Here is a 26255-nt window from a genome sequence, read left to right as displayed (position 1 = left end):
AAAACTGTGGTACTAAACAGACCATGAAAAGGATACTTGTTTACAGGGTAAGAGCTTAAAGAAGGTAGAGCCCCTTGTCTGACCTCAGTTTTGAACATGCACATCAGACAACTCACATTTTTCAGCCCTCTGTGCATGCCCACAAATGACTGTGAAAATGTCACAAGTATGGATGCTGGGACAAATAAGTTTTATCAGATAGGTGAATTCACACATATGGAATATGTAAATAATGCGGACTGGCTATATACACTTACATTTATAGTACTTACCTTGGAAGATCCATTTGAATACATCTGTATCATGTTCTCTGCACCTTGTTTTACTTTAAGTTCTATATCCAATTGTTTTTGTAAGGCCATCAATCTATTATTACTAGTGGAACAACGAGGGTCACTGCTGGGAGTATCTGGAGTCCTTGGGCAATCTGTAAATTAAATAGTATGTAAAAATTACTTAGCAGGACCAATTGCTGCTTAAAATTAGAAGCTGATATTCTCAAAGAATACAGAATTATAGGGTTTGAGATGAGCTTAAAGTCACCTAAATGGAATCTCCTTATGCTTACCAATAATACAAGAATTGAAGCCAAGAAAATACTCAAGTAGAGTTGCAGGATCATCTGCCAGGGATACACTGAGTTTGAAACTGAATTAGATCACTGCTCCAAAGTCTTCCCAACACTATTATGTTTACATTAAATAAAATAATTTGACTCATCTATTCAACAATTATACTAAATCTATACTTAATACCTGACTGGTTGAAGAAGGTGGCATATTTAAACATTATACAGATTCCTCTAAAGTAATTATTTGTAAATAGAATATAATGCCAGCATTCTTTATAGTAATAACTTAAACATACACATAAAGGATTTCACATTTTGTTTACTACTAGGAGGATTTCAATCACAATGAAAGTATTTCAAGGACACGGATTGATTGATACCACATTGATGATAGGGGTATATCTAAAACATAAAGTCCATGGTTTCTCATAAAGCATACAGTGATGCTTCTACTTTAAAATAAAAACAATAACTTTGAACAGAAACTTCTAATTATTTTGGCAAATCCATTATTGAAACACTTCTAATTTTACTGTATAATTAAAATTCTTCATAGTGAAGTTCATCATTTTGTGTTTTATCTACCTTAGGTCACTTGCTTAAAAAAAAAAAAACAACTTAGATGACTAGAATCCTAAACCTGGTTTAGTTATAAATAACTTGGCAATCACAGGAAAACTGTCTGAACTGAAAGTTACTTTAACCTTTGTGCTTCAGGGTTAAGTGCAATAAAAGATGGTATGACTAACCGATTTTAATGAATATTTTATTTTACATTTGGCTTTATATACTTTTAAAAAAATTCATGAATTTAAAAACAATTCAACATAATTTCTTAATTAACTTGTAAAAATACAGGTGCTATGCTAGTTATGGATATAAAATACCATTTTATCATTTATATACTATGCTACAAAGTATAAGTCCTGATGTAAGGGTTCTATAAACTCATCAATCCTCATAAACAGCCCTGTAATGAGCACTGCACCCACATTATAGGAAAAAAAAAAACAACTAGGGCACAGAGTGGTGAAGAAACTGGCCCAAGGTCATATATCTAGCAAGTCAGTTCCATACCAAAGTCTACCTTACTAAGTGCTGTGCTATGCTGCCTTATTACCATTTTAAAAACCTTGTAAACAACTGTACTAGACTCTGCATGTATGCATACTTACATATATAATAGTACAATTATACACACACAAGTATGTATATGTATGCATATTAATCCTTAAAATAACTTCTCTACATTTTATGCAGCAGGAAACAGGCAGTCACATTTACTAGCTGAGATTCAAATTCAAAAAAGGTTTCTATTGTAACTGAATTCCCCACATTATAAATGAGCTGCTCCAAAAGCTGATTTTATAAGTGACATATTCTTTTTTTTTTTTTTAAGATTTTATTTATTTATTTGACAGAGATCACAAGTAGGCAGAGAGGCAGGCACAGAGAGAGGAAGAAGCAGACTCCCTGCGGAGCACAGAGTCCGATGCAGAGCTCGATCCCAGGACCCTGGGATCATGACCTGAACCAAAGGCAGTGGCTTTAACCCACTGAGCCACCCAGGCACCTCTATAAGTGACATATTCTTATTTTAAAAAATGAATATTAAGTATAGATAACTTTTCTGAACAAGCTCACAAATGAACTACTTAACATATTGTTATGGACAGAATGTTTATGTCCCCGTAGATGCATATGTTGAAACCCTAATGTGATGGTACTGGAGGTGAGCCCTCTGGTAGGTAATTAGATCATGAGGATGGTCTCTCTTTCATGTAAGGATACAGAGAAAAGACTCTGTCTAAAACCAGGAAGAGGCCCATCACCAGAACTCTGACCCTGCGGACACCTCGATCTCAGCTCCCAGCCTCTAGAACTGTGAGAAATAAATGTCTGTTATTTAAGCCACCCAATATATGGTATTTTGTTGAATCAGTCTAAACTAAAACATATGCATCATAGTGGTTAAGAGTACCTACATTTGAATCTCAGTTTTGGAACTGAGATTTAGTACAAACCATATAATAGATGGTAAGCCTCTTAACAGTTCTGTGCCTCATTGTCATTATTGTTAAACAATAAAAATAGCATCAAGCACGCAGGGTTACAGTGATTTAATAAAGAACTTAGAACTGTAAAGAACTTAGAAAAGGGCATGGTACATAGTAAATATTCAATAAACATTAACTAGTAGTAGTTACTGTATAAAGTGTAAGCATATCTCCTATTGAGTCTATAAATGAATTGCACTTCATATTAATGACTAAAAAGTTATGTCTATTTAGATCTTTGAACAGTCAGATTTTCTTTCTTTCTTGTAGAAATTGAAATCACATAAAATTTGGCATATCAAGTTAACTTATAGTAAGCACATTTAAAAAAAAAAAGAACTGGGATGCATTCACAGAAGGCTCTCAGTTGTGGAAATGCGTTTTCTGTAAAATAGCTGATCATGCTTAGCCTAGGGCGAAAAAGAGAAATGATTCTTTTTAATTTTTTAAACTTTTTATTAACATATAATGTATTATTAACCCCAGGGGTACAGGTCTATGAATCACCAGGTTTACACACTTCACAGCACTCACGATAGCACACACCCTCCTCAATGTCCATAACCCAACCAACCCTCCCCCTAACCCCCTCCCTGCAGCAACCCTCAGGTGTTTTTTTGTGAGATTAAGAGTCTCTTACGGTTTGTCTCCCTCCTGATCCAATCTTGTTTCATTTTTTCCTTCCCAACCCCCAAACTCCCCATGTCTCCTCTCAAATTCTTCATATCAGGGAGATCATATGATAATTGTCTTTTTCTGATTGACTTATTTCACTCGGCACACTACCCTCTAGTTCCATCCACGTCATTGCAAATGGCAAGATTTCATTTCTTTTGATGGCTGCAAAGTATTCCATTGTATATACATACCACATCTTCTTTATCCATTCATCTGTTGATGAAATCTAGGTTCCTTCCATAGTTTGGCTATTGTGGACACTGCTGCTTTAAACTTTAGGGTGCACATGCCCCTTCAGATCACTACATTTGTATCTTTAGGGTAAATACCCAGTAGTGCGATTGCTGGGTTGTAGGGTAGTTCTATTTTCAACTTTTTGAGGAACCTCCATGCTATTTTCCAGAGTGGTTGCACCAGCTTGCAATCCCACCAACAGTGTAGGAGGGTTCCCCTTAAGAAAAATGATTCTTGCCTAAATATTTAAATATCTGTCTATGAAAGAAGCTATCCACTTACTATTTCCCCACAGAGCAAAGAATTAGAACAAACAGATAAAGGTAGTGAGGGTAAACATTTTTATCACAGGATAAAGAGAAATTCCTTACATTTTCAGTTATCTAACAATGAAACAGAACCCTTAAAATGTAATAAAATCCCCTGTTTCTGCAAGCATTTACACAAGAGCTAGGTTATAATCTGTTAAAGAAGTTATATAAGAAATTTTTGCACATTGGGGCACCTGGGTGGCTCAGTGGGTTAAGCCTCTGCCTTCAGCTCAGGTCATGATCTCAGGGTCCTGGGATCGAGTCCTGCATCGGGCTCTCTGCTCAGTGGGGAACCTGCTTCCTCCTCTCTCTCTCTCTCTCTCTCTCTCTGTCTCTCTGTCTCTCTGCCTACTTGTGATCTCTGTCAAATAAATAAATAAATTCTTAAAAAAATTTTTTTTTGCACATTAAAACAGGTTGTACTAAGACACTGAAAGAGACACTGATTCTAACAGTCTAAGAATTTGTAATAGTATTATAAAATCTAACATGGTTTTTATGGAAAAGTATATCCTCAGTTTTAATAAGGATTATAAGAACCTGAGAAATAATATAATGATGAGGAGTCCAGGCTCTGGAGGTTAGAATGCCTAGGTTAAAATCCTGTGGCTACTGCTTATTGGTGTGATCCTGATCATATACTTACTTACTCCGTGCTGCCATTTCCTCAGCCACAAATTGCGGGTTATTGTGAAGATAAAGCCTGTATAGTGCTTAGGCCAATGTTTAGGGCTCAATAAAATTACATGACAGGGCACAGTTAAGTAGCTGGTATTTCTGCTCATTTAGTCTTCAAAGAAACTCAGAAATTTCGTAATATAACCCCAATTTACAAATAAAAACAACTAAAAGTTAGAAGGATCAAGTAATTTGCACAAGTCACAAAAGTGTATGCCACGGCAGAATTTTAACCTTAGATATGTCTAGTTTTATAAAGCCTACTTTTTACTCATTGAGAAACTAGAGAAACACTTTGCTGTCCCCCTATTTTTCCTTTCAACAAACTCCTTTTTTTCTCTCCCATTTCCTTTCTTACGGGTTATGGGAAATTACAGCATTATTAAACATACAGTGGCCCGTATATTTGTTAAACACTTTCCTTCATTGTAAGACATATTTTAAAACAGGGATAATCAGAACTCCCCATGTTCTCTTCTTTCAAAAGAGGCAACTTTTTAAAATTCTGTAAAATGAAATTATTTTTCCACACTGAGAAGATCAAATGTTGAATTTATTCTTTTTTTTTTTTTTTAAAGATTTTATTTATTTACTTGACGGAGGGACAGATCACAAGTAGGCAGAGAGGCAGGCAAAGAGAGAGAGAGGGGGAAGCAGGTTCCCGGCTGAGCAGAGAGCCCGATGCGGGACTCAATCCCAGGACCCTGGGATCATGACCTGAGCCGAAGGCAGAGGCTTTAACCTACTGAGCCACCCAGGCGCCCCTGTTGAATCTATTCTTAAGTACATACTTTGCCACTTTAAAAAAATATACTCGATTAAGACTCATGTCAAATCTCCATTTGCTGCATCTATTTGCTATAACTACCAAACCAGCTTTGGGGAGGGGGGTGGATTACAGGAATTATTTGTACTTCTAACCATTACATCTAAACATCATGATATAATTTGAAATATGTTACACAAAATTCAGTAACAAGGTTTTAATGTGTTTATATATTAGACCAAAAAGGTCCCAAATAAATTCCCACTTTCATAGCTAGGCACTTTATGGTCACTAAGTCTCCATTACTGTTTTTTGTCAAATTCAAAAAAATTTGCTTTAAAAAAAAATCTCTTCCTATTCATCAAAATACAATGTACTTTTCTTCCTCCATACCACTGTTAACTCAGCTAGGGCATTACTTTTTCCTTCCCTAGCCATCCCCTCATCTGCTCAGGTGCTCTTTCTAGTGTGTCTCCAAAGTATATTTTCTTCCCTCTATTGAAATATATATTATACAGTATTACAAGGATCTATTTTCATGTCTATTTTCCTTCTGAAACTACAGGTATCTCGATTTAACTATTTTAATGGATTAGTTTAACAGCAAATTAGACATAGAAAAATAGCAGACTCGTACTGAAAAATAAGTAAGTTTAAAAATCAGGTGGAGGGCATTAAAAGGCATGGAGGGCAAAACAACAACAAAACAAAAAATGAAATGTACTTACTGTGTTTCAGGAAAAAAAGAAAAATGATTCGAAGACATTATGTGAAGAGAAAATGGCAATTTTTGCAGAACTTATAAAAGATACCAATCCGTAAATTCAAGCTACCCAATCAACCACAAGCAGAAATCTATCTATCTATCTATATATGTATATACACACATATACATGGGAAAAAGTCCATATCTGGACACATCATGGTAAAACTTCAAAAAACCAAATACAAAATCTTAACAGTAGCCAATAAAAGGGTACCTTTAAAGAAGCCACTGTAGATTGACAATAGACTTTTCAAAAATAGCAATGAAAGCTAAAAGACAGAATGATAGTTTCTTTGTAAGATGTAATTATCATGGTTATATTGTAAACTCAGTGAAAATACCTTGCAAGAATGAAGAAAAAACTAAAACATTATCAAAATGGAAAGAATGTCACAAACATAAACTCTTAAAAAGAAAGCTCTAAAACTGATACAAATTAGTGTATCAAAAGAGAAATAAGGAATGAAGAGCACAGAAAATGGTTTATATGTCAGAAACTTTAAATGACCACTATATAAAATCAGTAAAGTCATGTAAGGGTTTTAAGAAAGCTAGAATAAAAAATAAGGCAACAACAACAGATAAGCCAAGATGTGGGTAAGTAGAGGCATCCTAAGGCCTCTGAATTGTGTGGAGATGAGTAAGGACAATGATTAACAATAGTCTTTGATAAGCATGCATTTTACGTTGTCTAAATTAACCAAAATTTCCAAAATAATTGAATGATGTTTAAAAATACTATAAAAATGCTAAGAAAGAAGAAACACTGAAATCACAAAATATAAATCCAAATATGTCAGTAATTATTTAAATAAAATGAAGTAAATGGTCTAGGTAAAAGACAAAGAAAGATCTTAAACTGATTCTAAGATTAATCTGGGTAAAAACTATACAACTAAATGTAACTATATGTTATTTACAGGACACACATCTAAATTACAGTAATATAGAAAAGCTGAAAGTAAAAGAGTAGAAAAAAATATTCCATACAATCAACAATTCCAACCCCCAAATTATAACAGGCAAAAGACACTTTTAGCACAAAAATTTCTGGAGATAAGAAATTCATTTTACTAACAGAAGGCTCAATTCACCTTCTATTGAAAAGATAAATCAATTCTAAATTTGTAGGTGCTCAAAAACATGGCCACAAAAGAAAGCAAAAGTTGACAGAATTAAAAAGAAAACAATAACTCTGTATTCCACTAAGTAATTACAGTGTTTTTAGTAATGAATAAAGTAAACACAAATCCAGGTTAAGGATGCAGATTTTAACACCATAGTTAAATGCTTGACCTATAAACATACTAAGAATAACACCCAACAACTGGAGGATATGCGTTATTATTATTATTTTTTGGCACACACAGAACATAAAGCAAGTCTCAGCAAATTTCAAGGGACTACAGTGTAATTAATTTAAAAAAATCAATAAATAAAGGATAACTGGGAAGTCCTCATGTTTAATAACTAAAAAATACACTTTTAATTAGTTCATGAGACAACAGAGACACAATGAAAATGAGAAAATGATCTCAAACAGATAAGAACTTTAGGTGGTATCAGCACCATGGTGTTACAGATGTTCCTCCTTTTTGTGCACCCTTTTATTTTTTTAAAAAATTGTTTTTAAAGATTTTTTATTTTTATGTATTTGACAGAGAGAGAAATCACAAGTAGGCAGAAGTCGGCAGAGAGGCAGGCATATAGAGGGAGAAGCAGGCTCCTGGCTGATCAGAGAGCCTGATGTGGGGCTCGATCCCAGGATCCTGAGATCATGAGATCATGACCTGAGCCAAATGCAGAGGCTTAACCCACTGAGCCACCCAGGCACCCCTGTACACCCTCTTTTAAAACAATAAATTAGACATCCGTCTATGAACAAAAGTGCCTTTGTGAAATCTGTGGTATCCAGCACCATAGGCCAAAGGACATGGGAGCAGTCTCGCCCACATTAGCATTCAGTAATAGGCAAGACAAATCTTGTGTATCTCCAAATCTTGTGATCTTTTTTTCAAAAGATCATCAAGAAGACAAAAGGTAACAAGTGTCCTCAAAGGCTTTAGAGATAGAGGAACCCATGTATATTGTTGGTGGGAATGTAAACCCATTTAGCTATTATGGAAACCAGTATGAAGTTTCCTCAAAAAGTTAAAAATAGAACTGCCACATGATTCAGCAATCCCACTCCTGGGTATATACATAAAGGAAATAAAAACATGCCGAAGAGATATATGCACTCCCATGTTTATTGAAGCATTTACTCACAACAGTCAACATCTGAAAATAACCTAAAGATCCAACAACAGCAATATGGATAAAGATGTGGGGGGTGTATGTACCTATGTATGTATGTATACATACACACACAAAATGGAATATATATTATTCAGCCATTTGTGACATGGATTTTGAGGGCATAATACTAGGTGAGGTAAGTCAGACCCAGAAAGACAAATACTGTATGGTATCACTTACATGTGGAATCTAAAAAAGCTAAAATATCATAAAATAGAATGTAAAATGATGGTTAACAGATGCTGGAGGTGGGAAAATTGAGGATGTGTTGTTTAAGGGCATAAACTTGGAACTGATAAATAAGTAGGTCCTAGAGATCTAAAGCACAGCAGAGTGATTATAAACAACAATGCTGTATTATAAATGTCAGAGATACTAAGAGACTAGGTCTTAATTGCTTCTACCACAAAAAAGAGACAATCACTTCATAAAGCTGTCAGCTAATGCTATAGTGATAATCATGTTGCAATATATAAATGTATCAAACCAACATATTGTTAACCTTAAACTTATATAATGTTGCATATCAATTATATAAAAAGAAAAATAAATTAAAAAATTTTTACATATGGAAAATGCAGTTAAGCAATACTGAGAGGATATTCATAACCCTAAAAACATATATTAGGAAAGAGAATAAGTTTTAAAGTTCTAAGCATCTGTCTCAAGTTAGTTTAAAAAAAATAGCCAAGACATTCCAAAGAGACCAGGAGAAAGAAGTACTAAAGATTAGGGTAGAGATTAACAAAATAAAATCAAATACACAAAAGAAAAGATCAGTAAAGATTTTTTTTTTTTTTTTTGAAGGAGCAGAATAATAACAAGAGAAATCTTAGAAAAGTGGTCAAGGAAGAAAAATGGATAACATACCAGTATGAGAAATGAAAGAGCAAATGTTACTAGAGATATATGCTGACTTTAAATGAATGATACAGATGTTATAAATTATGTCAATAAATTTGAAAATTATGTTAAATGGAGAACATCTTAAATTAATTTCACCCAAGTAATTTTTTAAAAAAGATAACCACCTATAAAATTCAAAGTGCTGGGGTATCTATGTGGCTCAGTAGGTTAAACATTCAACTCTTGATTTCCGCTCAGGTCCTGATCTCAGAGTTGTGAAATCAAGCCTGGCCAGCATCTGACTCCATGGTGGGCATGAAGCCTACTTAAGATTCTCTCTCTCTGCCTATCCCTCCCACCCCCACTCTAAAAAATCAAAAACAAAAATCAAAGTGCTATGAGACACCTAAAATAAACTACAGAATTAGAAAATATTTGTAATCTTTAAGTACTAACTTCATACTCCATGTTCAATCTCCTCTCCTGCTTAAAATAAGAGGCAAGTTAAGAGGGAAAACAAAATTTCTCAGTCTCACTTGGACAAGTCAGTACATGGCGCATGTGACCCAATTCCAGAGCAGATAGGAGACAGACATCTTTAGCTTTGTTTTTCTGAGAATGCTTTTTGCTTTTGTGATAAAAAGAGACTTGTTAAACTCTCATCATCCTGTTGGAATAAAGCTTGGATTTTAATAAGAGCCCAAGAAAGGGCTGTGGCAGAAACCTACAAAGTGAGCAATGAAATCAGAAAAAGCCTAATTAAAGACAGATAGCTTATAAGGTGCCATCCATAATGGCTGAATTATCTGCTGACTTGCCTTTGGCTTAGGATGACTGTGGGAAAGAATGGTATCTTTTAAACATTCCTACTGCCCTCATCTAGCTTTGACACAGGAAATCATACTATCTACATGGTCCCCAAAATTTATTTTAATGGGCCACAGGTTGATAATGCTTCCAAGCATCTTACCAAAAGAAATGCAAATCCTCTTTGAAAAAATTCAAACCTAGAGGCACCTAGGTGGCGAGGTCAGCTGGACCACCTCTTGGTTTTGCCTCGGGTCATGATCTAAGAGTCACAGGATTGGGCCCATATCAGGCTCGAGCCATTCTCTTTCCCACCCCAACCCCTCCCACTTGTGCATTCTCCCTAAAATAAATCTATAAGTAAATAAATAAATAAATAAATAAATTCAGACCTGAAAGAACCTCCACAGGTTAAGTTCCGGTGAAAATGTGCACACAATTATAAATCACAAAGATCAGGTAGAAAAAAAAATCACCCTGAGTGAGGAAAAAAGCTACAGGAGTAGCATGGCAAAAATTTCACTTACTGTCATTCTCTAATATAGAATATGAAAAAGTATATTTAATATGTAAAACTAAATTTAAAAAGTATCAAAAGAATGGCCAGGAGAAGAGACTATCAAAAAGTACCAAGATTAACAAAACAAGACTATTAAAAATTACCAAAACTAGAAGTAGTAAAAAATATGTAACAGAAATTAGAAATATATGGGCTCAAGAGCAAACTAGACACAGGTGAAAGAGTATTAGAGAAATGGAGATAGACCTGAAGAAATTACCATGCATCTAACTGGAGTTCCCAAAATGAAAGAGTGGAGTGAACGTAGGAGGTGCAATACTCAAAAAAACAAAAAACAAAAACCAGGAGCTAAGAATTTCCCATAACTGACGAAATATGCAAATCTCAGATTCAGGAAAGTGGAACAGAGGGGAAAAAAAATGATAAACATGTGGGTAATTAAAAACCAACAATGATTAAATAAAATAATAATCAGATCTAATTTGTAGAAATGAAGATAAAATGATAGAACTAGAATATGGACAAGAATGGTACACAAATTAAGTGGAGTTAAGCAGGTTGGAGTTCTAGTATTCTCAGTTTGTTGTATGGTATTGGGAAGATGGAAAACCATTCAGCCTAGTTGATAAACAGAAACCATACTAGGCATTTTGAACAAAGGGAATAAAGGGAATTTAACACAGAGAACTGATTACATCATATCTATCCAGGTATTATTCAAAGGATGAGGGACAAAATAGTAAGAAAATGAAAGAGCTTAGTCAGGTGTACTGCTTTGGAAGTCATCAGAAAATACAATGCAGTTAAACTATCCCTATGGCTGAGATTCTCCAGAGCCAGAATAATTAGTAAAAACTCAATATGTTTTGCCAACAATATGTAGAGCAACAGATATGCTATTTTCGGTGCTTTCAGTATTTTTTCTAAAACCACAACTGAGCAATTGTCTTCCAAGATGAATGAGAGTTTTAGAACACAAGAGCAATCCATATGCTTAAAAGGTTCTTGATTACTTAAGGTCTACAGCCTTAAACTGGTTCCTTCCTTCTTTAGGAGGTGACCTTGTAGCTGACCTTGAGTCTTCCCTCACCCAAGAAAATTTCAGACTTTACTTTATCTCTAAAAAGAGGTTTCATGGTCACAATCAGAAGAGATTACATGCTCATAATTGACCTTTCATCAAGCTATTAAAACACCTTATTCACGAAACACCCTAGAAAGGGCATATATAGTCCATCCTCCAGGTTATACAAATGAGAAAAACAAGTCCTAGAGGGGACATAAGTGGTATATAATCACACAACTCCTGGATTAATCTCAAGTCATATAGTCTTTGATCTTTGTTTCATACCCAGCTGACTCTCAGTGCTCAATATTCATGAAATGGTACGTGTACAGCCAGGATGTCTGCTTATGGAAAAAGGACTATTTATTTACTTTATTAAAAAAAAAAATTAAGAGGAAATATAGTGGAAGTAAACCTAGCCACATTTAAATTAATCAGAGTAATACACTGAAGCACTAGCTTACCATTTATCTACCTCTTTCACAAACTTCCATCTAAAGTCTTAGCTACTGTTTACTTACCAACATTCTGGTTTTCACCTGATACTTGTAAATTATTTTAAGAATAAACTGCTCCCAGGATGCCTGGGTGGCTCAGTTAGCTAAGCATCTGCCTTCAGCTCAGGTCATGATCCCAGGGTCCTGGGACTGAGTCCCACATCAGGCTCCTTGCTCATCAGGGAGCCTGCTTCTCCCACCGCCTGCTCTACCTGCCACTTTCCTGCTCATACTCTCCCTCTTTCTGACAAATAAATAATAAATAAAATCTTGAAAAAAACAAAAACAAAAACAAATTGCTACAATTACATTAACTGTTTATATTTCCCCAGAATTGAGCTTTTGTGTTTAAACAGATATGCTTACCTTATAGAGCCATCTGAACCTGCTCAGACTATAATGAATGCTCACTTATTATTAATGGGTGCTTAATCAATTAATTTGTGTACTCAGGATGACCTTTGGCATAGGTCATCAACTAACGTAATGTTGAGATCTTCTGTAACTAGTACAACCTCAGGATTAGCTTTCTTAATATTTTACAAAAATAGCAGAGGTAAGATTGTGGGCTGTAACATTATTAAGGTTAAATAAGCAACTTAGGCATTAAAAATTTCAGAGCTGCTTCTATCTATTACATCTTAATGTTTGAAACTGACATGTATCTCCTGGTAGAGAAGACTTCTTTATTCTGTACTTAGGGCATGCACAGTTCTTTCATAAATTCTCCTATAGATGGTGTTACTTTATTTTTCTTCTTTCCTACCTCTGATTACAATAATGTGTCTCATCAACCACTATAAATATGTTAGACTGGTTAAAAAATATATTAACAATACCAAGTGCTGGAGAGGATGTAGAACAACTAGAATTTTAATACAGTCCTGATAAGAATGATAAACGATACAGCCACGCTTAAAAACATTTTGGGAGCTTTTAAAAAAATTTTTATTTCAAGTTTTTATTTAAATTCTAGTTAGCTACCATATATGGTAAAATTGGTTTCAGGAGTAGAATTCATCACTCACATTTAATATGTAGTGTTCAGCATAATCCTTAATATCACCCATTTAGTCCATCCCCGGCCCACCTCCCACCATCAACTCCATTCTCTGTAGTTAAGAGTCTCTTATGGTTTGCTTCCCTCTCTTTTTTCTTCCTTTATGTTCACCTGTTTTGTTTCTTATAATGTTAAACATACTCTAACATGACTTAGCAATCACACTGCTAAGTATTTACTAAAGTGAACTAAAAACATGGTCACACAAAAACCGTTAATGGGTAGTTATGGCAGCTTTACTGATAGTTGACAAAAACTGGAAAACCACTTTAAAGTTCTTGGTTAGAGGATAAACAAGTTGTGGTACATCTATATAATAGACTTACTACTCAGCAATAAAAAAGAGTGAACTATTGATAAATGCAAAAATGTGGATGAATTTCAAAATGCAATTCTCTCAAAGAAATTAGTCTCAAAGATTACATACCTTATGATTTCATTTATATGACATTCTTGAAAAGCAAACAACTGTGACAGAAAATAGACCAGCAATTGCCAGGGGATAGGGAACGGGGAGAGAGTGCAACTATAAACATCCCTGTTCCCTTTTCTGATTGTGGTGGTTAGATAAACCTGGTGTGTATTAAAATTTATGAAATGGTTCACCAAAAAAGAATCAATTTTACTGTGTATTACCTGTTTAAAAAAAAGTATATCAAATAATTTAAGTGTTAGGAATCTATGAATCATGTAATCTCACGATTGTAAAGATGAGAAAACTTGCTAATTAATAATCACAATTACTCAATGGCAACCCTCTCATTAAGAATTCAAAACTTAATACAAAGTATGTTTACCTCAAAATCAGAAATTCAGTCCCAAAAGAAAAATACATAGAATTACAAAACAAACCAGGCCACAGATTTCACACTTGTATTTTAATATAGATATAAAATTCAACTACAATTTCTATGCCATATTTAGGTGGATAGACCAAGAATAAAAAAAAATTCAAATATTACTTCTATTCAAGAAAGACCTCATAACTGCACCTTAGTCATTAGGAAAGAAAACTCCTTTAATACAGTTATTATCTCCAGAATTTAGCAGAATTTCTAAGGTTACCTCTAAAAAATTCCAATATTGTTAGTTGTATACTAAATCAGTATTTCCCTTCTGGATATTCTAGATATTAAAGAAAATATTCACTACTTCAACAGGTAAAAATCAGTCTAAGTTTGGTGGAAATGAGAAAATGGAAATAGGAAGAGATATAAGAAAAGGAAATAAGATGATAACAGAGGGACTTAAACTATACAAATTACTAGCTATACTTAATAAAATATGAGACATACCCTTAACCTCTTCTTTAGAGATGATACACAGAAGTTTAATATTCAGGATCCTAGTTCTTTCCCAGTATTTTCTTTTGGAGTCTCAGGTGTCAACTAAGAGAGATTACCACTCCACTTTACAGAGATCCAATAATCTTTTTCATAAGGTGCATTCAGCCTCATCTAACCATATCTTAATAATTTCCATGTGGGATGATAATAATTCCGATAAGACTACCTTAAAGTACATAGAAAGTAAACAAGGCACAGGCATGAAGTAAACATCAAAAATATTAATTTCTTGCTACTCTGAAGAATAAATGAATACTCATATATTCCACCAATAACAGTCCCAAATGATCAGATCTTGTATTATAACATGCAACATTTCAGAGTTTTATTAAGTCTTGAAATGTATCTGATAAAAATCCTTATTTTACAAATAAGAAACTAAAGATTAATAGAGTTAATCATTGCAAAGGTGAATTAAGAGTAGGCTTCCTACCTATTTACATAGTAATTATTCATACAATGCAGCCTTAAATTTTGTCCCTCTTTCCTTGAGTCATTCTGCTTGCAGACCTCCAAGATGAGAGGAGTTAGCTAAACACTTCTGTTATTAATACACATATTTTAGAGAACTGAAAGCAAAGAACTATGTCCTTGAATCTTCTTGTCAGACCTAATCTAAAATGATTTTGTTTACCTTAATACAGAATATAAAACAGATACAATTTTATGGCAATCTAATCTAAAATTAACATTCAACTATCTTTAATCTTGTGTTGTTGTTGCTTTTACTGCTGCTAAATAAGTAATGAGGAAAAAAGAAAAAACAAAACAAAAAACAAACTTATTACCAGGAGGTATGACTATGCCATTTGCAAAGAGACGTTTAAAAAAAAAAAAAAAAAAAAAACCCTCAAATTTTAACAAAATTGTCAAGTTTATTCCACACAAACTTTAAGTATTAATAAGTCACAATATAAAGTTACATTTCATATAACATTTGCCCTGCAATTATATGAAAATTCAATATTAAAAATGATAATAAAAGGGCACCTAGATGGCTCAGTCAGTAAAACACCTGACTCTTGATTTTAGCTAACATCATGATCTTAGGGTTGTGAGACTAAGTCCTGCACTGGGCCCTGCGCTGGGCTTAGAGCCTGCTTAAGATTCTCTCTCTCCCTTTCCCTCTGCCCCTATCCGACCCCTCACAACTGGCTTGCATGCTTTAAATAAGGAAATAAATAAATAAACAAATAAGAAAAACAAAGATCAGTAAAGAAAATTTCCAATTTATTTTAAAATTTTTATTCAATGCTTTGTTCCCCAAGTTGTTAAATTTTTAAAGTACTATGATAAAGTCTATTTTGGTATTAATTATAAGAACTAATACAAGATTTTTATTTGCTGGCTTTTTTTTTTTTTTTTTTTTGAGATATACAACCAAACAGCTATATGTTCCAGGCTCTATGAAAAGCCTTGAAAATAAAAACATGTCCTTCCCCTCAAGGAGCATGAGGTTTAGTAAGTAACTTAAACATGTATGGAAGTAAATTACGATGCAACATGATACAACGATGAATGCACAGAGTAGAACAAAGAAAGATAATCAGAGACAGGAAAGATTTCACAAGGATATTCAAACTGGTTTTTGAGAAAGAAAAAGAATTTGCTAGTAGGATCCCAGGTCATTTCTTTAAATGAAACTTAGGAAAGAGAAATCTATAAAAGGTAGACCAGTGGTTGCCTAAAGAAAGCTATGGATGAGGACTGGAGATTGAGAATTAAGGTAAACAGGGGGACCACTGAAGTGATGAAAAGGTTCAGGATCCACTTGTTTTAATGACAGTTACCTGGGTATATCCATTTGTTAAAACTCATCAAATCATATACTTAAATCTGCATTTTATCATATGTAACTTACACTTCAGTAAAGTTGATTTTTTAAAAGGGTCTGAGGAAACCAAATGGGCTACTCTCTGTGGGGCAGAAACTCTCAATATTCCAATTACAAGGTAGTTATCAGTATTCTGTGAGGAAAGAAATGTTTTCCCTAAATAAACAAGAGTTTAAAGCTCCAGTGCCATTTCTTATTTTAGACCTCTCCTAAAGAAGTAATGGGCAAAAAATGCAGAGCTCGGCAGAGTTCCAGTAGAACAGGCTATTTCTACATTAACATGATATTGCTAAGAAAAGCATTCTCATAATATTAATTTCCATTTATATTTAATTATTGAATGTATGGGTAAGAGAATACTAGAGTTGAAGAGTTCTTAGCTAACTTTGTTATTCTGGGAAAATTCACATCTTTGGGATTATTTTAGTTCTAAAATAAGATGACTGGTTTCTCTATGATAGCTGTCATTTTTAAGATTCAATTCTCCTTACTAAAATGAAATCTCTACATAGAGAGTCTCCAGATGAAATCACTAAGGTAGGCCACAGATGTTGAAATTGATGCATTAAAATTAAGTTTTATTAAGTACACTAAAGATCTGAAGGTATCTTATTCAATATTTTAGATTGGTAATTTGAGATTCTTAGTCACATTTATGTATTTTCTTAGTCAAATGTAATTTTGCTTATATCTGTTATTTCTTATTAGCTAATCTCACAGATACTTCTAAAATTTCTATGGTGTTGGATACATTACTGTACATATACCACTCCTTTTCTCTGTGATGTTGGATACGTTACTGTACATATACCACTCCTTTTCTCTGTGAATGAAGACACTGAAGGTTACAGAGAGTACAAACCTTGCTCAAAATATCATCTTTGCAAAGACAAAACAATTAGACAAATGTGTCTTATGTGATTTTTTAAGTAAAAAGTTTGAAAAGTATGCTTATATAAATGGATAAATATTGATACAAACGTGGAAATTTTTCTTCTGGAAGGATATACAACAAAAAGGTTAGTAATGCTACCTTTAAGGAGAGAGCCTAGGGAAGAGAGGTAGTTCTTCTATTTTTACTTTCTGTGCCATGGAAAAATTTCCAACATGAACATTTGTTAATTCCATTGTTTACAAATCTTAGGTCAGACTTATGGGTTATATTTTTCTTTTCTTTTCTATATTTAAGAAAAAAAGTAATGTTTGGTTTTAAAAAATTTTTTTCTTCTTTCTTTTCAAACTATATGCCTGGTGGCTTGGTTGTTAATTCAGTTGCTTAGAGCACACAGAACAAAGGTCATAGGTTTGATTAATTATGTTGGCAAAGAATAAAAATATCCCTCAGTCACAGAATACATTTTTAACTTTAAAAAGTCATCTGGCAAACTCGTGTTGCTGATCACAAGGATGAATCAGGTAAGAGCATGTGGTTGACTCAATACAAAACATTAATCTTGGAAAATAACTCTAAGTGATGTCTTACTGAAAGAGGGTAACAGAGTAGACAGCAATGTTACTCATCTCCAAGTAAACATTTCAATTTTCATAACCATCAACTAACTGCATTTCCCAATAAATAGAAACAAGACCTTAACAACTGGTCTTTCAGAAAAACCAAAAACAGTTATGTCATAAAGCTAACTAATTTCAAAGATAATATTCTTATTAATACACTATATAAAAATAATTCTTAATACATTATATAAATACCAAATAAAATACATATATACCTGTAACATCTTCTGGATCTGAAACAACAATATGTGCATTTAGTTCCTGTAGCTTGTGATGAAGTTCTTCTAGTTTTTTATTTGACTTTTTCAAAATGTTGTCCACGTAAGCCAAGCTTTTTTTATCTGTTGTGACTTTCCTCAGATTTTCAGCTCCTTCTTTGATTTTCAGTTCTTTCCTTATTTCTCTCTTGATTCGATCCTTGATATCATCCAATTTCTGCTGCACCACAGTATCTGAAAAGTCTAATTTTTGAACAGCACTCACATTCTCAGAAAATGGAAGACTTCGGGAATCTCCCTACAGAAAAAAAAAAACATACAAATGTGGTAGTTTAGGAAAATTAGGTGCTCAGTAACGTGCAGTGTAAGTGCAAATGTATTTAGTGATTCTTTATTAAGAACACTAAATTATTTCCTTAATAAGCAACAGACTAGTTACCTTTTTTATTACCATACCAAATCCTAAATCCAAAACCTCTCTGCCTACTCACTAAATAGCATTATTTGACAAATTTATATTAAAGTAAACACATCTACACACAAAAGCATCTTAGTGTTCTATAAAGACAGTGAATTTCTGATATCCAATGAAGCCAAGTTAGATTCTAACACCTAGGGACGCCTCGGTGGCTCAGCTGGTTAAGCGGCTGCCTTTGGCTCAGGTCATGATCCCAGCGTCCTGGGATCGAGTCCCACATTGGGCTCCTTGCTCAGCAGGAAGCCTGCTTCTCCCTCTGCCTCTGCCTACCTCTGTCTGCCTGTGCTTACTCTCGCTCCTCTCTCTCTCTGACAAATAAATAAATAAAATCTTAAAAAAAAAAAAAATCTAACACCTACACTCCAAATCATGAGCAAGTTATTTAACCTTTCAAATATTCAGTTTAATCATCTGCAAAATCAACATAATAGTGCCACCTTTCAGAGGTATTGTGATAATCCAAAATATTTTATGTGAATCTCCAAGTACAATTTTTGGACCACTATACAGTCATTCAATAAGTGAAAATCATTAAAGCCCATAGGTAATATACAATTCTATTTGATCTTCTATAAAAAAAATCCTCTTAAAAAAGTAATATTGGCAAAAATAAAATAAAGTTATATCCCCATGACCACTTTTTGGTTAATGAATTAAACGTATCAGGATTTGGAAAGACTATATTCACAATTTCATGGCTAACTGTCCCAACTGAAAACTTCGTTGACTCACTACAAAAACATCATTACTAAAAAATAATGTCTCAATTATGTCCTACTGATAGAAGCTAAGATAATACACAGTACCAGTTATTCATCTTAAAATAAAAATCAGATTGGTAAGCACATTAAATCTACATTTAAAACAAACCAAAGTTATGTCCTAGCTATGTGTTTATCATTTGTTATTTTAAACTCCATTACTATAATACTACTGGTTCTAAAATTTTTAATTTCTGAAACACAAAAATTAAAAGATAATGTTTACCTCTGGGAAGAGGAATGGAGTTTGTGAAGGTTCTAGAAAAGAGACATTTCACTGTGCACCCTTATATACCTTTTGAACCACAGATCCAATTAGTTAAAAATCATCCTTAATTCCTTCAGAAATTCATCATAACCATATAAATAAGTTCTGCTTAAATTCTTGGGTACAGGAGCGCCTGGGTGGCTCAGTGGGTTAAGCCTCTGCCTTCAGCTCAGGTCATGATCTCAGGGCCCTGGGATTGAGCCCCACAATGGGCTCTCCACTCAGCGGGGAGCCTGTTTCCCCCTCTCTCTCTGCCTGCCTCTCTGCCTGCTTGTGATCTCTCTGTCAAATAAATAAATAAAATCTTTAAAAGAAAATTCTTGGGTGCAAATTTTTTTTTCTAATATTTTACTTATTTATTTGAGAGAGAGACAGCAAGAGAGAGCATGAGCGATGAGAAGGTCAGAGGAGAAGCAGACTCCCCGTGGAGATGGGAGCCCAATGTGGGACTCTATGTGGGACTCAATCCTGGGACTCCAGGATCATGACCTGAGCTGAAGGCGTCACTTAACCAACTGAGCCACCCAGGTGCCCACAAATACTTTTTATATCTAATTCTTAACCTCTAAACCTTGCAGAATAGTTAGTTAATAGATGGGAAGATGGGGGACCTCGCCTTGGCTTTGGATCAATCTACCCTATGCCGAAGGGCATACTATACAGAAAAATGAAGCAGTTCATAAATCTATTCTTAATGTTTCTAGGGCCAAGAACCCCTTTGGAACTCTGACAAACAAAAACAAAAACAAAAGAAAAACAACAACAACAACAAAAACAGTAGAACAAAGAAAATTTCATGTGTGATATACAGTTTTTAGGTTTCATAGGTCAGAGATTAAGAATCCCTGGGAAAAGTGATCTATACCTAATTGGCCTTAAATTTCTGATCCTTGGGGCGCCTGGATGGCTCAGTGGTTTAAGCCTCTGCCTTCGGCTCAGGTCATGATCTCAGGATCCTGGGATGGAGCCCCACATCGGGCTCTCTGCTCAGCAGGGAGCCTGCTGCCCCCCCCTCTCTCTGCCTACTTGCAATCTCTGTCAAATAAATAAATAAAATCTTTAAAAAAAATTTCTGATTCTTATTTATGTGGATATATAATGATCCCTCCACCTGGACTAAAACAGTATCTAGATTTTCACTACTTATAGTAGACTATAAATCCTATCACCCATTTATTCAGTTTCCAAAGTTTATGAGTCTACCTTTGGCAGGTCACCAAAAATAACAGCACATGACTACTGTCAAAAAATAAAATGCCAAATATCTGCTGTCTGGCTTCAGGTAAAGTGGATTGAGGCAAACAAGCTTAGATGAAAAAGTTTAAGCTAACTGCATTCCTCTAGATATTTTTATTTTTACCTTAGAGGCTTAGAAAATATGAACTGCTTTCATAAATCTGTGCTTTAATATTATGTACTAAGCTAGAGGTTCCCTAAATTTCTTGGTTCCTGGTGAGCTTGGTGTATCATTAATTTTTTCCATATGCCCTACAGGCCAAGAGAAATACCTAAGAATTCTGTATTAAATAGTAAGTTTCTAATTATAATTATAAATTATAATTTAAATTATAATAAATCTATTTATTATACAATATATTTAATTATATAATTAATGACATATAAAAATTATATAACTTAATATAAATTATTAAAATATAATTAAATTATAATTATAAATTATAGCAACTCAGTCACTGCTTGAAATAATACAAATAAGAAATAAAATGCTATATTTTAAAAATTCTTTTAATAACTACAGTTACTTTTAAAATGTTAGGTACTTTCACCATTTCTAAAACTTTGAAATCAGATTGGACACTCCCATCTTTTCTGTTCCTCCATACAAAAGGAATGTAGAATAATCTAATATTGAAACTTAACTGACTCTAGTTAGTTCACAAGATACCCAACAAATAGTGTCACTGTATTTCCCTGGAAATTTTCAAATACAGTGAAACATCCTGAGAGTTTGCTGAGGCACCCCAGAGAGCCTTGTACAGTTTGAGAATTGTGGTACTAAAATATAAAGGCTGTTACAAAAAAAACTTATATGAAAATGGCATCAGTATTTGATGTGAATTCTTGGGAGGTCTTTGGCCTACTTCAACTCTCATTTCCTTTCAATTTGCTACCTAAATCCCAAACCTACCAAACTACAGAATTTACTGCTGGAGACAATGTCTCTTAGCTCAGCTACTAATGGATGCGTGTGCACCTTTGGGATACACTACCTTTCCTTCTATTCTTCAACTATTTCTTCCTAGTCCCCCCTCTGCTAACTTTTACTTCGTTTCAAAGTTGATCTTCCTAGAAAAGAAGATGTCTGTCTATGCCCTCTTAGAATTTAGATTAAATGCCTTTCTTCGCTCCCCAAAGACTATTAGCAATTTGAGAACAAGTCTTAGGCCTACCTGGCAGAGTTGTTCTGTTTCGCTTTCCTAATGATTAGTCCATTATTTTATTTTATAAAAGAAACCTTATAATTTTCATATCTTTCATCACTGAAATCATATGCTAGCTACTTCATTCTAGTCAAATTAATCTAACATTTTGCTGTTTTCATTATTTTACCTTGGCTTTCTTTCTTATGCCCTAATTATCTCATTTTCTAAATTCAGCATCACAAAATCTTGTTTAAAAAATATTTCAAGTCTTTCATGGTTAATTCTATTTTAAAGTTAATATCATCCATATGTTTAGTCATTCAATCAAATGGATCAAATTCAAATAAAAGGAAATCACCAGTAAAATTAATACTCTCAGGATTTATAGTAGAACTAAGATGATTTTTAGTAAAGTAGGCTTTAAGTGGCTAAATAAAAGAAGGAATAGACATCTCAATGAGTAAGAAACAAAAAGTAACCCCAAATTGGATGGATTTCAAAGGGACCATAATAAATTAAAAACTCAGTGGTTAGGTTAAACAGTAGATTAGACCAAGATAATGAATTAGTATACTGGCAAGTAGAAAACTGAGGAAATTATTCTGAATTTATCACACAGACATATGAGAAATTAAAAGGCATGGAAGATAAAATGAGAAGATCCAAGATCCATCTAGGAAGAGCTCCAGAATAAGAGAATAAAGAAAATGAGGAAAAAGTACTGCATGAAGATAAATGAGAATTTTCCAGAACTGAAGAATGGTATAAATCCTTGGGTCAGAAAGCCACATCAAATTGTAATGAAATAAATGAAAATAACAACAGAAATAAACAGAAAAGGTATTTTATCAATAAATGAATGACCAAGCAACAGAAGACTTTTCTTTAGTGACAACAGAGACCCAAAACTATCAAGCTTCTATAAGATTTTGAGCTTTTATCTTAAGGTCTTCAGATATTGCTAAGGCTTTCTCAAAAAAAAAAAAAAAAAAAAAAAAAAATTTTTTTTTTTTTTTTTTTTAAATCTGCCTCAAAATATTAACATTCTGGGGAAAATTACAGATGAACTAACTTGGAGTCCATGTTATACTTACATCATTCTCCTGTTCACTATTTATCTGTTAATATAAATTAAACTGTGCTATGGCAGAAGAGAATGCATCACTGTTACCTCTGAAACTGACAAAGATTTTTCTAATTGTATTGTTTGCTATAATCCAAATGTGAAATACAAGTCTTTAGAAAAGCTGGAAATCTGTAACAATACTTAAAAAATAGTCATTTTCTTTCACCTAGTCATCCTGATTCTAGGAATATAACCTAAGAAATAATTACAAATTATTATTGTATAGAACAATCAATTCAGTAATTTTAAAAACCATCAATAATATATGCAAGGCACTATTACAAGGCATGGACTTCCTCATAAATTTTACAAATAGCCTTGCTTTAAACCAACTTAGGGAGAAAAAAATTCAGAATGCAACTAAGTGTCACAACAAAAGGATTTCACACAGGCTAAGGAATAAAAGAGTTCTGTGGTGCCTGGGTGGCTCAGTTGCTGAGCATCTGCCTTCAGCCCAGGTCATGATCCCAGACCCTGGGATCAAGTCCCACATCAGGCTCCCTGCTCAGTGGGGAGACTGCTTCTCCCTCTCCCACTCCCCCACCTTGTGTTCCCCCTCTCACTGTGTCTCTGTCTGTCAAAGAAATTAAAATCTTTAAAAAAAAAAGAAGAAAGAAAAGAGTTCTCTTATTTTCACCCTTTATTATTCCACCATAGTATATATAGCTTCATATATTGCTGCTATGTACACAGTTTTATTTCAAATTATGTTTAAAATAAAAATGGGGGGGGGAGGCTAGCAAAAAGAAAATTAAAATATTAATAAAAATTATTTCAGGGTCAGGACACCTGGGTGGCTCAGCCAGTTAAGCTCTGGCTTCAGCTCAGATCATGATCCCAGGGTCCTGGAATGGAGTCCTGCACAGGGCTTCTTGCTCAGCGGGGAGTCTGCTTCTCCCTTGCCTGCCGCTTCCCCTGCTTGTGACAAATAAATAAATAAAATCTTTAAAAAATATATTATTTCTGGGTAAGAAAATTTAGAGGAATTTTCATTTTATTCTTCAGAGCTTTCCAAATTTACTCAATTTTTTTTAAAGTAATGAACATATGTTGCCTATCTAATAAGGCAGGAAAGACATTATTTAAAAGAAAACAAAGTAACTTTCACTGTATTTCAGTTTTGGCAAATGTAAAGCCTGAACTGGTATCTTATAGTCTATAATATATTTGTTATTAACCTAGGTTATTTTGAGTCAATACAATTCTACTGCTGCAAAGGGTAAGGCTATACATTCCACTCTATTTAGACCATATCATGTGTAAGCCAAATATTTCAAATGCACAGATTTGTTAATTATATATTTAATAAATACAACTATTCTTAACTTATAAAATAATGAAATTCTGATTTGTAGACTAAAACATAAATTTGTATTTTCAAATTATTACACTTTAACTGGCAAAGAAGTAAAGAAAAATCATAAAATAAAAACAGGATCAGATTCAAAGAAGAAAATACAGAAAAAGGTCTGTTACTTATGATCAAACACTTCATTTAGGGAGAAATAGGAAAGGATGTTTACTCCTCACTGGCCAAGTTCCCAGAGAAGAAGTAAAAAAGCTGTTATTTTCTCTGCACTATAGACATATAAAACATTCTGACCTGTTAGATGCCAAGAAATGCTAGAGCACCCATTAAAAAGTCACTGGGAACAATGGCTCAAATAATGTTTTAGATAGAAGGAACTTCAAAAGATCAAGAAGCCTAAATCCCTTGTTTTAGTTTTGAGGAAAACAGATTCAAAGTAGCTAAGCCATTTGCCTAAGGTCACAAAGAAAAATCAGTGGCCTGCATGAGTTTACCATACTGGTCTCCTGACTCCTGCTCTGGTGTTCTTTTACTCTCTACTGCCTTCTTAGAGGAGAGCCTAGGAGTATCCACTTCCTTATATTTGAACTACACTTTGATCTGATTTGCATTAATTAATAGATATTATGTACCTTAAATTATGAATACTGGCAGGACATAATTCTTCTAATTTCACCATCTAATCCAACCCAGGAGAGAATACTCTCAACCAGAAAACAAGAAACCAGTTGTAACACCAGCTCTCTGCCATTAGCTATGCAATTCAAGCATGTTATCCCCATCTCCCTGTACCTGTTTGCTCATCTGCAAAATGATGTTTGGCTTTTCTATCTTCTAGGTTTTTTTTTTTTTAACTTCATTTATTCAAAATGTTCACTGAATGTTAGGCAATAGAAAAAGAGCACAATCCTGTTTTCTTTCAGGTATTCAATTTATTAAGGTAGACGTGAAAATCAAACATAATCTGAAGCAACAAAGCTTTATACAAATGTAGATGATATTGTGTGTATATATATATATATATATATATGTGTGTGTGTGTGTGTGTGTGTGTGTCTTTAACAGAAAGCTCTGTTAGAATATAGCATAATGGTAAGAACTAAGCATTCAGAGTCAAAATGGCTATGTATAAATTCTGACACTGCAACCATGCTAAAGCTTCAATTTTCTCATACGGAAAACGGAATTATTACAACTACCTTGACTGTATTATTTCTAAGTCACATAATAGCTATGCCTAGGACTGAGAAGTATGTTTTCATAGTAACAGTGCAGTTTCTGTCACATAGCACTGAAGCAGATAGTACTGGATGCCTACTTTTATAATACTCCTCCTTCCTTTATCCTTACTGAGAAAACCCCCCGCTCTGCTAGATTCAAGGAAGTAGATAAAATTCTCACTTCACCAGGCTCTCTTGGCTGCTACAAGTAGCCATATGACACTTTTTATTAAAGAGAAGCCAGTCCAACATTTGGGGAAAGTGTATATTTCTCTCTTTTTGTTTAAAATGCAGATCCAAGGCCTGAAGACCATAGGAGCCATCGTGTGTCAAATAAGGGACAAATAGGACAAAACCCAACATACGAAAGATGGCAAAGCACAGAGTGAGCCTAGGGCCCTGACGGATTTAATAAACTCTACACAAGTCCTATACTGCCTACCTTAGATTCCTCGTTTTCGATATAATATAAATTCCTACTGACCAAGGACAAAGGGCCTTGTAGGCAATATAAAGACTTTGGTTTTTGCTCTGAGTGAGATAGGGTAGGGCTTAAGCAAAATAAGTGATATGTTATGACCTCCTATATCAAGAGATTTGGGGGGAGGGCAGAGAAAAGCAGGGAAACCCATTCTATGAAG

The 26255-nt window shown here is 34.0% G+C and overlaps 1 protein-coding gene across 2 annotated transcripts in view; it reads right to left on the bottom strand.

Annotated features, from left to right (window-relative positions):
• Positions 1-26255, bottom strand: part of PKN2 (protein kinase N2) — a 130625-nt gene that overhangs the window by 67805 nt on the left and 36565 nt on the right. For both annotated transcript variants that reach the window (XM_013056193.2, XM_004752649.2), the window contains exons 2-3: positions 18066-18366; positions 273-427 (exon numbers count right to left, since the gene is read on the bottom strand). In XM_013056193.2, coding sequence (XP_012911647.1) covers positions 273-427; positions 18066-18366 — 456 coding nt within the window. The remainder of the gene's footprint in view (positions 1-272; positions 428-18065; positions 18367-26255) is intronic.

Source organism: Mustela putorius, unplaced genomic scaffold (assembly GCF_011764305.1).
Source record: "Mustela putorius furo isolate JIRA1106 unplaced genomic scaffold, ASM1176430v1.1 tig00003853_pilon_pilon_pilon, whole genome shotgun sequence".
Lineage (NCBI taxonomy): Eukaryota > Metazoa > Chordata > Mammalia > Carnivora > Mustelidae > Mustela > Mustela putorius.
The sequence above is the reverse complement of the archived record's forward strand: the minus strand, read 5'-3'. Positions and strand labels throughout refer to the sequence as shown.